The sequence below is a fragment of the Hyperoodon ampullatus genome, assembly GCF_949752795.1.
Source record: "Hyperoodon ampullatus genome assembly, chromosome: 11".
Classification (NCBI taxonomy): Eukaryota; Metazoa; Chordata; class Mammalia; order Artiodactyla; family Ziphiidae; genus Hyperoodon; species Hyperoodon ampullatus.
The window spans coordinates 73,624,435-73,640,659 of record NC_136924.1 but is presented as its reverse complement, the minus strand read 5'-3'; the positions used below and the strand labels follow the sequence as shown (position 1 = coordinate 73,640,659).

The 16,225-nt window shown below is 38.1% G+C and overlaps 1 protein-coding gene across 9 annotated transcripts in view; it reads right to left on the bottom strand.

The window, feature by feature from the left end:
* Positions 1 to 14,858, bottom strand: part of TBC1D15 (TBC1 domain family member 15) — a gene marked incomplete at its 5' end in the record, with an annotated part of 69,632 nt that extends 54,774 nt beyond the window's left edge. For 8 of the 9 annotated variants that reach the window (XM_079715544.1, XM_079715545.1, XM_079715548.1 and 5 more), the window contains one exon: positions 14,792 to 14,821. In XM_079715544.1, coding sequence (XP_079571670.1) covers positions 14,792 to 14,821 — 30 coding nt within the window. Of the gene's footprint in view, positions 1 to 14,791 lie in introns of all 9 variants that reach the window. The other variant, XM_079715552.1, reaches the window with a different exon arrangement.
* Positions 14,859 to 16,225: the final 1,367 nt, after the last annotated feature.

Sequence of the window (16,225 nt, the reverse complement as noted above, 5' to 3'; positions counted from 1 at the left end):
GGAGTAACAAGAGACTGGATTTACCCTCCCGCAAGGGAAAAAAAAAAGGCCAAACAATGGTTTTCATCAGGTAATGAAGGACGTGACTGCTGAGTGAAAGTAAACAAATGAGGTAAGTCATACTATTGCCCTAGCTTATTGTCTTGAGAGAGTTCCCTGCTGTGACAAAGGAGAGAAAACCCAGAAGATGCCCAGTGGTCTCCCTGAGTTGAGGACACAGAGCTGGGAACTGGGCAAGGCCAAGACAGAGTACCAGACAGAGAAAAGTACACAGATAGAACTCAAGAGATCTGCAGACATCCCCGAGTATTCAGCAGAGTACTGATCAATGCACGTGCGTCAGTAAACTACTTAAGGCCAGAGGAAAACCACCTGAAATTATTAGAAGAAACAATCTGCAGCTCACACAGAGCTGTTCCCATCAGTGTGGGAAACCTCATAATTCACAGAGCACTAGGTAGAGTACTCAGAATTGTCTTACCTCAGCAGTGGGGCAAAATTAGCTTCACATCAAATGCTGTGCTGATAAACAAGGTCCTACTGCAGAGCACAAGGAACTATATTCAATATCTTGTAACAAACCATAATGGAAACGAATGTGAAAAAGAAAAAGTGCATATACATATATATATACATATATATATATATATACACATTAACTGAATTACTTTGCTGTACACCAGAAACTAATACAAGTTTTTAAATCAACTATATGCCAATCAAAACAAAACATAAATAAATAAATAAATAAATAAATAAATAAATGATGTGTTGATCCCATCTAACAAAGTTTAAAAGCAAGACCCAAAAGTATCAAATTGTTTCCACATAAGTGCCTTATAGGATAAAACTCAAGAACATTTTATAGGAATACAGAAATATCTAGCACCTAAAAAGATAAAATTCACAATATCTGACATCTGGCTTAAAAACAAAAACAAAAAAAAACCTAACAGACATGCTAACAATCAGAAAAATATGACTCATAATGAGGAGGGAAATCACCCAATTAAATATGACCCAAAATGACACAAATAATAAAATTAATAGAGAAAGACATTAAAACATTACTATAACTGAATTCCATATGTTCAGGACACTAGAGAAAAGTTAGAACTTGCTAAGAGAAGACATCAAAAACATAAAAAAGATCCAAATTGAACTTCCAGAGATGAAAACTACAATGTCTGAGATGAAATATACATTGAATTGGATAATGACAGATTAGACATTGCAGAGGAATAATGAACTTGAAGTTACAGCAATAAAAACTATATAAAACAAAATACAAAAAGGAGGGGGAAGGGACTGAGAAAAAATTTAACAAAGCATCAAACAAGCTGCAAGGAAATTTCAAGTGGTCTAGTATATGTATAACTGAAGTACCTGAAACAGTTGATGGAAAAAAGAAACAGAAAAAAAAATCATTTTTGAAAAAATAATTGCAGAAGTTTTTCCAAATTTGATTAATACTATAAACCCATAGATATAAACACCAATGAACCAATGAACTCCAAAATGAAAGCAAGAATCACAAAGAAAACTAGATACAGGCACGTTGTAATAAAATTATGCAAAATCAGTAATACACAGAAAATCTGAAAATCAGCCAGAGGAATAAACATTAAATATAATGATAACAGCAGATTCCTTTTTAGAAACAATGGAGACTGAAAACAATGGAGCAATACTTTTTTTTCTAATTTATTGAGGTATGATTGACATATAAGAAGCTATACATATTTAATATATATAACTTGATAAGTTGAGAATAAGTACACACTCATGAAACTACCACCATCAAGCCACAAACATATCCATCACCTCCCAAAATTTCCTCCTTCCTCTTTGGAGCAACATCTTTAAAGTAATGAAAACAAAACAAAAGAAAAATACTGTTCACCTACAATTCTATACCCAAAGAAAATATATTCAAAGAAGAAGGTAAAATACAGACTTTTTTAGACATACAAAATCTAAAAAAATTCATTACTATCAGACCTACACTACAAAAAACATTAAAGTAAGTCTTTCAGGCAAAATAAATTACACTAGAAGGAAATCTGGATCTACATACAGAAATGAATGCCACCAAAAACAGTAACTATGTGGATAAATATATTTTTCTTGTTAATCAAATCCCCTTCTTTAAAGCATAAACAAGCAGATAAATGAATACATGTTTTTTGTGGGGTTTGTAATATATGCAAAAGTAAAGTAACAAAAATAGCACAAAAGCCAGAAGAGAAATGACAGTATACTGTTCTAGGTTCTTATACCTTATGTAAAGTAGTATAACAACTCTTGAATGTAAATGTCATAAGCTAAAGATGTACTACTCTGTAAGCCCTAAAGCAATCACTGAAATAGCAGAGTTAGAGTGAATTAGTCAACAAAGGAAATAAAAAATAAACACAGAATAATGAAAACTACTTGACTAATCACAAAGAAGACAGAAAAAGAAAATGGAACAAAGGAGAGATGGGACAAAATAAAAAACAAATAGCAAGATGATAGACTTAAACTTAACCATATCAGTAATCACATTAAATATAAAGCACCTAAAGACTCCAACTAAAAAGAGATAATCAGACTGAAGAGCCCAAAATCTATGCTATCTATAAGAAAAGTATTTTAAATATAAAGACACAAATAGGTTAAAAATTAAAAGATGAAAAGATATGCCAACACTAATCAGAAGCTAGAATGGCTATATTACTATCAGACAAAAATATATTTCAGAGCAAAGAAATATTACCAGGTAGAAAGATATTTTCATAGTGATAAAATGGTCAGTGCCTCAAGATGACCTAACAATCCTACATGTTTATGCACCTAATACCAGACCTTCAAAATACATGAAGCATAAAGTGATAGAACTGCAAGAAAAAATAAACAAGTCCACAATTACAGTCAGAGATTTCAAACCCCTCTCTATAACTGATTAAACGATAGACAGAAAATCAGTAGTAACACAGAAGACTTGATAACACCATCAACCAACTGGACCTAATTTACACTCAAAACGTTCCACCCAACAACAGCAGAATACACATTCTTTCAAATGTACACAAAACATTTGCCAAGACAGATCAAAACTTGGGCCATAAAACAAATCTCAATAAACTTAAAAGAATTCAAGTATATTCTGTGGAAGTAAGTTATAAATCAGTAATAGAAATATCTTCAGAACATTCTCACATATCTGGAAATTAATAACATATTTATAAATAACCCAAGGGTCAAGAAGAAATCAAAGGAAAATTAGAAAGTATTTGAACTCAATGAAAATGCAAACACATCGTATTAAAATCTGCGTAGGGCCACTAAAACAGTGCTTACTGGGAAACATAGCATTACATGCCTTTATTAGAAAAGAAAAAGGCCTCAAATTAATGACCTGAGCATCTACCTTAAGAAACTAGAAAAAGAAATGCAAATTAAACCCAAAGTAAGCAGAAAGAAAAATCAGAGTAGAAATCAATAAAATAGAAAAAAGAAAAATGGGGGAGGGGAGAAGAGATCAATGAAACTGAAAGCTAGTTCTTTGAGAATAAAACTGGTAAAACTCTAGCCAGACAGATGAGGAAAAAATAAGAGACACAAATTACCAATATTAGGAATTAGAACTTTAACATCACTATAAATGTATACAAGTAAAAAAGATACTAAGAAAATTTATGAACAATTTAGACTAATAAAACTGACAACTTCAGACTTCCTTGGTGGAGCAGTGGTTAAGAATCCGCCTGCCGGGCTTCCCTGGTGGCGCAGTGGTTGAGAGTCCACCTGCCGATGCAGGGGACACGGGTTCATGCCCCGGTCCGGGAAGATCCCACATACCGCGGAGCGGCTAGGCCCGTGAGCCATGGCTGCTGAGCCTGCACGTCCGGAGCTTGTGCTCCGCAACGGGAGAGGCCACAACAGTGAGAGGCCCGCGTACCGCAAAAAAAAAAAAAACAAAAAACAAACAAGAATCCGCCTGCCAATGCAGGGGACACGGGTTTGAGCCCTAGTCCGGGAAGATCCCACATGCCACGGAGCAACTAAGCCCGTGCGCCACAACTACTGAGCCTGTGCTCTAGAGCTCGCGAGCCACAACTACTGAGCTCACAAGCCACAATTACTGAAGCTGGCGCGCCTAGAGCCCGTGCTCCACAACAAGAGAAGCCACTGCAATGAGAAGCCCGCGCACCGCAACAAGAGTAATCGCTGCTCGATGCAACTAGAGAAAGCCCGCGCAGCAACAAAGACCCAATGCAGCCATACATACATACATACATACATAAGTTTATTTTAAAAAATTGACAACTTAGACAAAACAAATAAATTCCTTAAGAGACACAGCTACCAACACTCACAGATGAAAAAGATAACCTGAGTAGCCCAGTATAAATTAAGGAAATTCAATTTTTTTAAATTAATTTTTATTGGAATATAGTTGATTTACAATGTTGTGTTAGTTTCTGCTGTACTTTTTTTTTTTTTTGGCCGCACCGCGAGGTTTTGTGGGATTTTAGTTCCACGACCAGGGACCAAACCTGAGACCTTGGCTGTGAGACCACGGAGTCCTAACCACTGGGCCGCCAGGGAATTCCCTGAATTTTTAGTTAAAAACCTTCCCACAAAGAAAATTCCAGGCCCAAATGGTTTTACTAGTAAGCTCTACCAAATATTTAAGAAAGAAGTAATACCAATCCTATACAAACTCAGGAAAATGAAGAGGAGGAATACTTCCCAACTCATTCTAGGAGCCCAGTACTACCCTGACACTAAAATCAGACAAAAACAAGAAAATAAAACTATAGACCAATATCTCACATGAACTTAGGTACAAAAATTTTAAATAAAAATTGAATCCAACAGTATGTAAAAAGGAAAATACTTCATGACCAAGTGGGGTTTACTCTTAGGGTTGGTTTAATATTAAAAAATCAATCACTATAATTCACCACAATGAAAACTTTTAAAAAGAAAAACCATATAAATCATCTCAAAAGATGCAGAAAAAGCATTTAACAAAATCCAACATCTATTTCAGACAAACACTCTCAGCAAATCAGGCATAGAAGGGAAACTTCTTCAGCCTAATAAAGGGCAACTATGAAACACTTAGTACAGCTGACATCATATACTTAAAAGACTGAATGCTTTCTCCTAAGATCAGGAACAAAGTAAGTATGTCCACCATTACCACTTCTACTCAACACTTTACTTGAGGTTTCAGACACTACAAAAAAGAAGAAATAAATGGCATCTAGATTAGAAAAGAACAAGTAAAACAACTCATTTACAAATGACATGACTTTCTATGTAGAAAAGCCATTGGAATCTACCAAAAAGCTACTAAAACTAAGTAAATTTAGGCTCAGGCAAGGTTCAGGCAGAGAAAATATATTTGCAAACCATACTGTATATGTAATAAAGGACTTGTATCTAGAAGATAAAAAGAACTCTCAAAACTCAGTGACAAGAAAATGAAGAAAACAATTTATTCAATAAAATAAAGTGGGCAAAAGGTTTGAACAGACACTTCACCACAGAAAGTATAGGGATGACATAAAATCACATGAAAAGATGCTCAACATCATAAGTCATTAGGGAACTGCAAATTGAAGCCATCTATTAATTTTAAAAACAAACGTGCCAAGTGTTTTTTTTTTTGGGGGGGGGGTTGGGCACCATGTGGCATACAGTATCTTAGTTCCCCAACCAGGGATCGAACCCACACCCCCCGCAGTGAAAGCATTGAGTCTTAACCACTGGACTGCCAGGGAAGTGCCCAACATGCCAAATGCTGACAAAGATGTGGAGCAACTGGAACTTTCATACACCACCAGTGGGAATGTAAAGTGGTACATCTACTTTGGAAAATAGTTTGGCAGTTTCTTAAAATGCTAAACATGCAACTAACATTACAATCCAGCTACTCTACTCCTAGATATTTGCCCAAGAAAAGAGAAAGCACATACTCATACAAAGACTTATACATCAATGTTCACAACACCTGTATTTGTAACAGCCAAAAGTGGAAAAAACCCAAATGTCTATCAATGGGTGAATGGATAAGCAAATCGTGGTATACCCATACGACAGGATACCACGTGGCAATAAAAAGGAATTAACTAATGATACATGCAGCAACATGAATGAACCTCAAAATAATTATGCTGAATGAAGAAAGACCAAAAACAGAGTACATACCATATCATTTCATTTATATAAAGCTGTAGAAAATGCAAACTAATCTATAGTGACAAAAAGCAGCTCAGTGTTTGTCTGTGGACAGGATGAAGGTAGTGATAGATGACAATAAGTCAGGAGGAAACTCTGAGTGGTAGACATGTCATTATCTCGATTCTGTTGATGGTTCCATAGTGTACATATACATCAAAAGTTGGCACATTATACATGCTATGTGCAACTTACTGTTTGTCAAGTGGCACCTCAATAAAGCTGTATAAAAAATAACTTACAGGAAAAGTCTATTTTTTTAAACTGCAAAACCCTGTATAAAAGTAAATAAGTTAAGTAAAGATATTTTACTTAAAAATAGCAGAAAAGAAAGAAAAAAGAAAAAGAAGTTGATTCTGCCTCAAAAAAATTTAAAAATCACACTCTATCTGTTTTTCATTGTGGATTAAGTGTCCATAGGGAGCAAAAACTATCAAGGACATTCAAACACTTGCCACTTGGTGGTGCTAAACTAATTATCTAAACTTGAGTCGACAAACTTTTTTTAGGCACTTATTATGCGCCACACCATGGAGAACAGAAAAATAAACAAGATAAAGTTCCTTGCCTGTATGTATCTGGCAATGTTATAAAAAGGATAAAATCTTTACACAAGCTAGAATATTCTAAACTGCTCCCCACCCTCTTGGGAGGAAAAAAAAGAACAATGTGTAAAGGTACTAAAGAAAGGAAAAAAGTTCTCCATTTGGAATAAAATTGTCTCAGGCCCTTCAAGTTCTCCTTTATTCTTAAATATTTGCTAAGATGCATAAGCAGGTAATTATATTTATAAAACTTCCAATGACAGCCTGCTGATGGCAATAGAAAATGCAGATTGTTTTTTTCCCAAAGGAACCATGTCCGACATAACTCATTAAAGGTGCTCTGGGGACCACAGCAAATGTTTTAGAATAAACTTACTGACCTCTAATTTAGCAAAAGTCAGAATGAAGTTGCACAATATAGTAGCAGATAATTTTTTATATTGCTCCTACACTTAAGTGGGATTGGATTTTTATTTGTGTTATAATTATTATAATATTTTCAAAAACTAAAGATAAATGAAAACATTCAACCCAAATATTTGAAATTTACTCTTAGGCTTAGGGATAAAATTCTTGCCTTAAATCTCTGTCCAAACCTGGAAACCCAACACCTACCATACACAACATACATGCTTGAACCTTAGGAACTGTGAACTTTATATGCTAAATTTAACAACAAGAAAGTTACAAAAATTCAGTTTCTTTGAAATCATTCAGCACATAAATAATTTAAACTTTGGGTTAGAGACAGTATCACCAGGAAATGCCAGTGTAAGCCCTGAAACTCTAATGAGTTCTACACCCAAATATCTAAGCCGCCACTTGATATCTCCACTTGAATAATCCACAGGCATCTTATACTCAGTACGTTTTATCCTAAATCTGTTCTTCTGATATTCCCAACTCTAAGACATTCCATCCACGCAGTATCCTAAACGCCTCTTTCATCATACCCATCCTACCTCCTAAATCCCTCAAATCTTCTCTGACACTGACCCCTCATCATAGGTAGCCTGGGTTACTAAAATAACATTCTGGTCTCTCTTCCCAATCTAATCACCTTCCAATAATCTGTGTAAACTGTATAATGTATAACCACTGCCAAAAATGATCTTAATAAAATGTACATCTGACCATACCACACCTGAGCTTAAAATCCTTCTGACACCACACTTTACATCTACAGCTATGCAACACCTGACACTCCCCAATACTTCCTGCCTTGGGCCCCTCTGAACTCACCTGTTCCCTCAAAACCTTGTGCCTTTTTGTGTGTGTGCATTCTGTTCCTTCTACCTAGAACACCCTTTTATACCTTCTCTCTGCAAACAACTTCTATGAAGTCCTTCAAAAGAACACAAGTAACAGCCCGTCCAAACACTTCCAATCACCCCCATTCCACCTAATCTGATTTAGAAGTTTCTTTACTCATACACATTTACTAAGCACCAACTAGATGTGGGGAGTAAAAGGTGCTAGTGGAAAAACATACATCGTAAAAAGTGTCTAACTAAACTAGTAATGTCATGTAAATCAATGGTCACAGAAGAGTGTGACAGAAGTATGCACAGGATCCTGTATGAGATGTCAATTTCAGTTATTTCTTCAATAGATGTACAGTGAATGCCTAACAATGTGCCAGGCACAGAGTAAGCTTCTAGGTATAAATAAATAAGACTCAGTCACTGCCTTCATAGCAATCTAATTGGGGATTAGGACAAGAAAACAGACAATTACAACATATGACGGAGGTTGAATAGGCTGCCACAGCAGACCCTAATAAATTATAGCTAACCTAGATGTAAGGGGCTCAGGCAGGATGAGAAATCAGGAGGACTTTAACTAGAGTGACATATAGCCTGAGACCTGAAGAATGGCAATTTTAACTAGGAGAGGGTATATGTTCTTGGAAGAAGCTGTATGTTCTATACAGAGAGCAGTAGTTCAGTGCATGGCTGCAACCCAGATCAGACAGTACTAAGAGTTTAGAGACAAGAGTAGAGACCAGATCAGATCATACCGGGTTTTTAAGCCATGCTCAGGAATTTGGGGGTTTGGAGTTTACCCTGAAGACGATTATTTGCCACTAGAAAGTCATTAGAAAGTTCTTGCACGGGAATGGTTATGTCAGACCTGCCTTTTCTAAGCCAACACACCGGCTGCAGAGCCAAGAATGAACAACTGCAGTAATCCAGGGAGGAAGCGATTCATGGCTGCTTGAACCAAGGCAGTGGCAGAGGGATGAAGAAAGGCAGATGGCTTGTAATGATATTTAGAAGGTCAAAATGATAGGACTTTGTGACTGATTAGATGTGGGAGGTGAAGGGAAAGGAGTCAAGGACAAAACTGAGTGTATGCGGTTATTCACTGAGAGACAGAATACAGAAGGAAGAAAGTAAACAATGAGTTTTATGTGGGGTGCGTTAATCAGTAATGACTGCGTAACTCAAAGAAATGCAGAACACAGGTGGTTTTAAGGGTAACAAACCACACAAATTTTGAGAGTGAAGACAGAGAGATACTGAGATACTGAGGATGGTACAATTCTCAATAAAGAGCAGGCAGCAGAACTATTACTGCATCTTAAGGGCATCAGTGTGCCAAACAATGTCAGACAGGAGGGCAGTATGGAAGGTATAACAAGGATTAAACGAATGACTTCTCTTACATCAACGACTACAGACACACCATAGATTGCACAAGAAACAGTAAATGGATTTCATAAGCATTTCCTTCCACCAAAAAGTGAAAATTAAAAGGCTGGGTTACAATTTTTCATTTAGTCTCAGCAGCATTTTTCATTATGTCCCATCAAAGCAAACAATATTTGAATTCTTCCCCCAAAAGTCATGTTTTTATTAAATCACAAATTGAAATGATTTGTTGCAGACTACTGTGCTGTGTCAAGAATAAAGGACTCAGCACACAGAAGGTACTCAAATGTTTGTTAAAGAATGCTAGAAAAATAAAGAAGATATATTCATATTGTATCCTACACGAGGAAGGTTACTACCATGTTACAAGATCTAGTCTAAGAAAATTCTCCAGGAAAATCTGCTAGATACTAATAATCTTTCTTAAGCAAGGGGTTTCACAGGACTACAAGCATATCTAAAAGGAACTGGAAGGGACCAAATTTAAGCTACAAAATAAATTCTTACTAAAAATGCCATAAAAAAAACTCAAAGGAAAAATAACAGGTGATTTCCCAATTGTTTCAAGTTATTTTCAATAGAACCAAATTCTAACACAGCCACAGTAAAAACACAGACCTAGAGTGAAATGCAAATATACTAAAACAGGACTTTTTAACTCCAAAACAAGAGTGCTATTAGTGAACACACCTCTTTTCCTCTAGTCTCCCTTCATTTTTTCCTACTTTCTTGCTCTTTTTTCTTCACTGAATACCTACTACTATATGCCAGAATGTCTGCCAGACACAGGTAAAACATTTCAGGCCCTGCCCTCATGAGGATCAGTCTACAAGTCTCAAGAAAACGAACATTCATTAAAATTAGCACCACTTCAAGGACCTAAAACTCATATTTACTTTCTTATTTAAACAAGGGAGTGGTTTTTAGTGAATGTTTTCCTTCTGAAGAACTGAAGTCTGTAATCTCCAAAATAAGGGGCTATCTGATGTATCCCCAGTGCCTAAAACAGTGCCTGGAAGAAAGCAGATGCTTAATAAATATCTGTTGAATAAATGAATAAAAGTAAACTGCAACCATCAGAGGCACTGGGTATAAGGCCAAAACCTATTTCAGACTACCTCTTTTCTCCCGCCTTCTCTGCAGTAAGTCAACTCATTCCATTAATTCAACTCATTCCATTAATTATCGTAAAGCAGGATAGCCTTTGCAGTCAGTGTCCCTATTTCTCCCCTAAAAATTCACAGGAGGATCTATATGAGAAGATGAGTGTTAGCTGAACCTACTGTGATAATCATTTCACAATATATATAAATCAAACCAATAGGCTGTACGCCTTAAGCTTATACAGTGATGTACATCAATTATTTCTCAATAAAACTGCGGGAAATAAAGATCACAGCCAGGTAAAAAAAAAAAAAATTCACAAGAGAATGTCAATCTTTCCCCCCATTTGGTTGACTGTTAAAACATATGGTTCTATATATACATAGCAACAAAGAATAGCTGAACTCCAAGAACTAATCAGGGTTTATAACCAAACTCAAACCCACTTTCACAGGCTCAGCTAAGAAAAATATACATATATGAAACACTGAATCCATCCACTCATGTTGACAACAACCTACCCCTGAACTCAGTCAAATCATCAGAGACCTAAATACATCAAATCGGTACCCTGTATTTACTGAACTACTTAGCTAGCCATTGGTATAAAACCATCAGAATACTAATAATGGGCATTATAGGGCTGTGGGGGTTTTTAACCATAAGGATACAATAGGCTATATAATCAAATTCATTACAGTACATAGTATAAAGAATCTACATAAGATTTTATCCTCGGATCTAATCTTCAGAAACTAGTTTTTTGGGGTTTTGCTCCTGGTTTTATTTTATTGTAGATCCTGTAATTCTTATTATTGATCAGGTTCCCCTCTTTGGCAAAACTGTAGCCCACTAAAGCATACAGTTTATTTAATAATCGTACTTCCAGTTCCACTTACCTTTCTTACCCTTATTCACTTTCCTTTTGCGTTTTTTCCCTCTAATTTATTTTACATAACTATAGTGCTTTAATATTTGTGAGCGGCCTTAATCTCTCTGTAGAAAGTGGCAGCAAAAATAAACATTCAACTATTTCCAAATCAATAATAACCTTACAACTTTAAGACCGTCTGAAAGATCTTCCTTAATATTAGTAATAATAGCAGCTAAAATGTAAGCACTTACCTGATGCCAGGTATTCTAAATATTTTGCGAATATTAACTCTCTACAACTCCATGATGGAAAATAATTATTAGCCCCCATTTTACAAATAAGAAAACTGGTGCACAGAAAGTTAAGAAATTTGACCAAATTAACACAGCTATAAAGCAGTGGAGCTAGGTTCTGAACCCAAGCAATCAGATTCCCATCTCCTTAACCGCTGCCCTACTGTGATGATTTTTCATTCATCAAAACTACGTGACTTCTAAAACAAGGTATTTTTCAAATCCTAAAATAACACTGAATTAGAACTGAAGTAATTTCAAAAATGAAGTTCACACCCATACCAAAAACCATATTCTAAACCTTTAAAATTCTGCCATACCCAACCAATGACTTGCAGGGAAATTAAGATGATGAATAACACCTACACAGTTATCTACTACGTGCCAGGCTTTGTTCTAATACATTTACTTATTAACCTTAAAAATCCCATAAAGTAGGTACTATTATCATCCCCATATTACAGATAAGGAAACTGAAGCATAGAGAGGTTAAATAATTTGACTGAAGTCACTAGCAAGTGTGAAGTTAGTTTTTGAAACTTGTTTGGCTCCAAAGTCCAAGCTCTTAACTGTTATCTTACACTGCTTCTCCTTATGACAGAGATTAACTTCCTCCCCCCATCACTTCCTAAACTCAAAGTTCAAAGCAAGCAAAGTAGACTTAGTAGAAAAGTTACTCTACATCCTAGATCTCAATACCAAGAGGTTCTAATTCAACAGAGTTGGGTTGTGGCCCAGCACCTATATTCTTTAAAAGTACCACATGTGAGTCTTACGAGTCTTGGTCAACATTCACTGCCCTAGGTTTCTAAATTAGACAGGTCTTAGCTGAACCTTTGGGGTGGGGGGTGACGAATAAATAAATACAGAGAAACACACACACACATATACACACTCTTTCATAAATGTGTGTGTGTGTGTGTGTGTGTGTGTGTGTGTGTGTGTGTTCTTTGCTATTCCCCTGTCCCAAAGAAACAAGACTGGGAAGCAGGGAAGCATAAGACAAAGCCAGAAAGACAACATGGCTTTTTATGCCATGTTAACCAGCCTTGAGTATTATTTCAAAGGGGACAATAACAAAATTAAGATTTTTTGTTTGTTTTTTAAAGCAAGAGACAATCAGACTTCTGCATCAGAAAATAACTCCAGTGGTTGTGTAGAGGAGACGGTGGGCAAAGAGACTGCAGACAAGGAGAAAAATCAGCCAAGAGCTCAAGACTAAATGCCTGAATGAACTAAGCACTGAGAATGAAGAGGATGCAGCAAATTTAAGAAACCTCTTTAAGGTAAAACTGGTAGGGCTTGGTTATTGCTTAGATGTTGTTATACAAATGGACATCTCCAGGTTTGTTTTACATGCAACCAGGTGAATGATGATGCCATTAAACTAGATCTGAACTTGCTGAGGGAAGAATAAGTGGCTTTTGCTGGTCATCATAGAATTATTTGGGAGAAGGGCAGCTTTGGGCATGGAAAAATAATTTAGATGGAGTGATGAGAATGGGTATAAGTTTGCAGTGAGTAAGAATGAATGAGGTGACGAAGTAGAGCTAAGAAATAAAAGACTAAGTCACATTATGAAAAGCAATGACTGGAAGGAAAGGGTGGAAAAAGTCTTATATTTTACAACTCTGCTTCATCTCAAGGGTTCTATCAAAATCAATCCACACCTGAAAGAGTGAAGTGTAGTTCAAACAGAAAGGATCCCTTCTTGGAAAGTCCTAGATAAAAAAATCAAACAAGATAACCTTAAAATATGTAGTGAGCCAAGCAGAAGATCAGCATCCACCCTGAAGACAAAACTGACAAGACAACCAAAGACCGTGAAAATCTGAAAACGATGACCAATCATTTAAAATACTCAGTGTGGAGAAGTATGTAATTTTTTTAATAAAGATTTTATTATTTCATGTAATCTTAGCAACTCCAATACAAGAAATAATGATTGGCACCACATCCATTCTGGGGATAAAGAAAATGAAGGACGGATAATTCATGCTTGCTCAATTTCCCAAGGTCACCCTTCAGAGTAACAGTACTGTGTTATTCTGGCTAGTGGTCCATACACTAAAGCACAAACGCTGTCAAATAATTCAAAATGGGACGGAGAGGGCAGCATAAAGAAAATGAGTGAAACTCAAGGAACGGAGAAAGCTATCTGCAAAAAGTAAATAGTCCTTGGTGTTAGATGAGTCACTACCCGACCCAACTGTTTTCGAAATACTCGCGCAATGGGAAATGCTTCCAGTAGCATGCCACGATAGTCCTACCCAACAGGCATTAAGATGTGTCCTCGGAACATGAACAGGCACTATGCAATAAACTACCCTCCGCACCTGCGATAAACTATCCTCCGCACCTAATCCTAAATCCTAACGAACTATCACGATGGGGTCAAAGACCACCTCCGTAAGACGGTACCACAGAGTCTCCCACGGGAACATCACAGATTTGTCTAGGAAATAAATACCGTAACTAAGGCCTTCCCAGACAAGCGTGCGATGTTGTAAATCTCCAGCTCCCTGAGGGGAAACATGCCCCGCTGTTCACCATCACCAACCAACTCGGCGACCTGGTAAAATGGATCCAATACACTCTTCTTCTAAGTGCACAGCTGCAAAGCACCTGTTTTCAGCTCTTCCCGAAGAGGACAAAGATGCCTTCACCAGAGTGAAGCAGAGGAAGGCAGAGGCGAGTTAGAAGGAAGAGAAAAAATCCTGGAGTCCGAAGAGCAGACATAAAGAGCTACAGTCAGAGAAAATCACGCCAGAAAAAGAAAGCAACGGGGCAACCACCTGTCTCTTAAGAAGGCAATACAAATAAAAGCCCCTCGCCCTGGGACAGAACTGACCAGAACAGCGCCGAGGCCTAGCTGGCCTTGGAGCAGGAGCCGGGTCTCTTAATTCCCGGACTGAGCCGGCATTCTCGAGAAAACAGCTGACACCACCTAGTCATCTTCTCCTGCATCCTCCACAGGCTGTTCCTGATACAGAAAGGCCCTCGCATCCCTCTCCGGCCGGCCTCCAAGCAGCAAAAACAGCCCCATCCCGAAGAAAAACAGGAACGTTTCCCGGGGCCGTTACCTACCTTCCCGCTCACAACACCCGCCGCCGCCATGTTTCCTGCGCGTGCCTTTGATGACGTAGCAGCGCCTCACGTGTCTCTCCGACTCACAACAACATCCGGCAAAACTAGGCTGATATCCGGGCGGGAAAGGGGCGGGGAGTGGCGGGAATGGCGAGGAGTGAGGGGCGGGGACGGGAAGGAGCCGCCTGACGCATGTGCACTGAGTACGCCTCGGAGGCCTCTCGGGTGGAGTCGCTGGTGCAAACTGCGCATGTGCCAGTTTATTTTCCTAGGAGGGTAAGTAATTTGAGGTGTCTTTGCTTTGGGGATTGGCTGGGGGCGAGACTCCGAGCCGCTCACAGGCCCCTTCAGCTTGGTATGATGGAAAGGACAGCATATTGGGAACCAGCAAACCTGCTCTTGGCTTTGTGGCCATGGGCAAGTCACTTACACTTTCAGCCTCAGGGTCTCATCTGTGAAATTGAGATAGGGCTGTGGTGAAGATTAAAGGAGCCCCAGCCCTCTATCCGAGGCGCACACACAGAGACTTCTCGCATCTATGTGAAGTTTCTGAACGTGAGTCTGGTAACTGCCACTCACACATGACCAAGAGCGAGGTATTTTGATAGGAACTGTGATGATACCACGCCCTCGTTGCTCCAGAGTCCATCGCACGTAGCTCACAGTTCCTACACAATTGCTTAATGGCTGTTTGGAAACAGTTTTCTAAATTTATCCAAGCTTCAGGATGGAAAATGAGAATTACCCATGGAGTGGTTGTAAAGATTTCATGGGACAGTGCATATGTGGTAAGATGATTTGTTGATATATTAAGATAATAATTCGTTTTGTTAGTGCTGTAAAAGAATGACTGGTACTACCCCTGATATCTCTGGCACAAGATTTGGGACTTCCCTTGCCCTAGGGCGGAATAAAAGGCCCCTTTGTACCAAAACACCTGTGCCCATTGAAGTACTTCTCTCTTCACACAGTGGAGAGAGGTTAGAAGCTTTCGAGGTTGGTTGAGTAAGTGGCAACCGAAGGGAATAACAGAAGAGGAGAGTTGCTGGTTCTGTGAATATTGGGGACCTAATGGGTGAAGGAGGTGGCAAGACCTTAGATGGGAATGGATGTGTAGTACTACTAGGAAGGCTGCATCAGAGATTTCAACCATAGCCAAGACCCCATGCCCAAGTTTGGCATTCACTTGGCAAAACAGCTCACCTGCAAAGGATAAACCAGCTGGGGAAATGAGCATATTAGCGGTAACCAACATTGAATGAAGACTTGAGGGCCTTCCCCAAATGTACTGGACTAAGTATGACCCCCTAGAACTTTCATGCAATCTTAGGTGTGATGTGTAGAGCCATGATAATGACTCAGGATAAATTTTCCGCCAGCTCAGAATAACAGGGTATGGTTACAGAAAAGTTTTAATGACGTTTCTTATGCTCT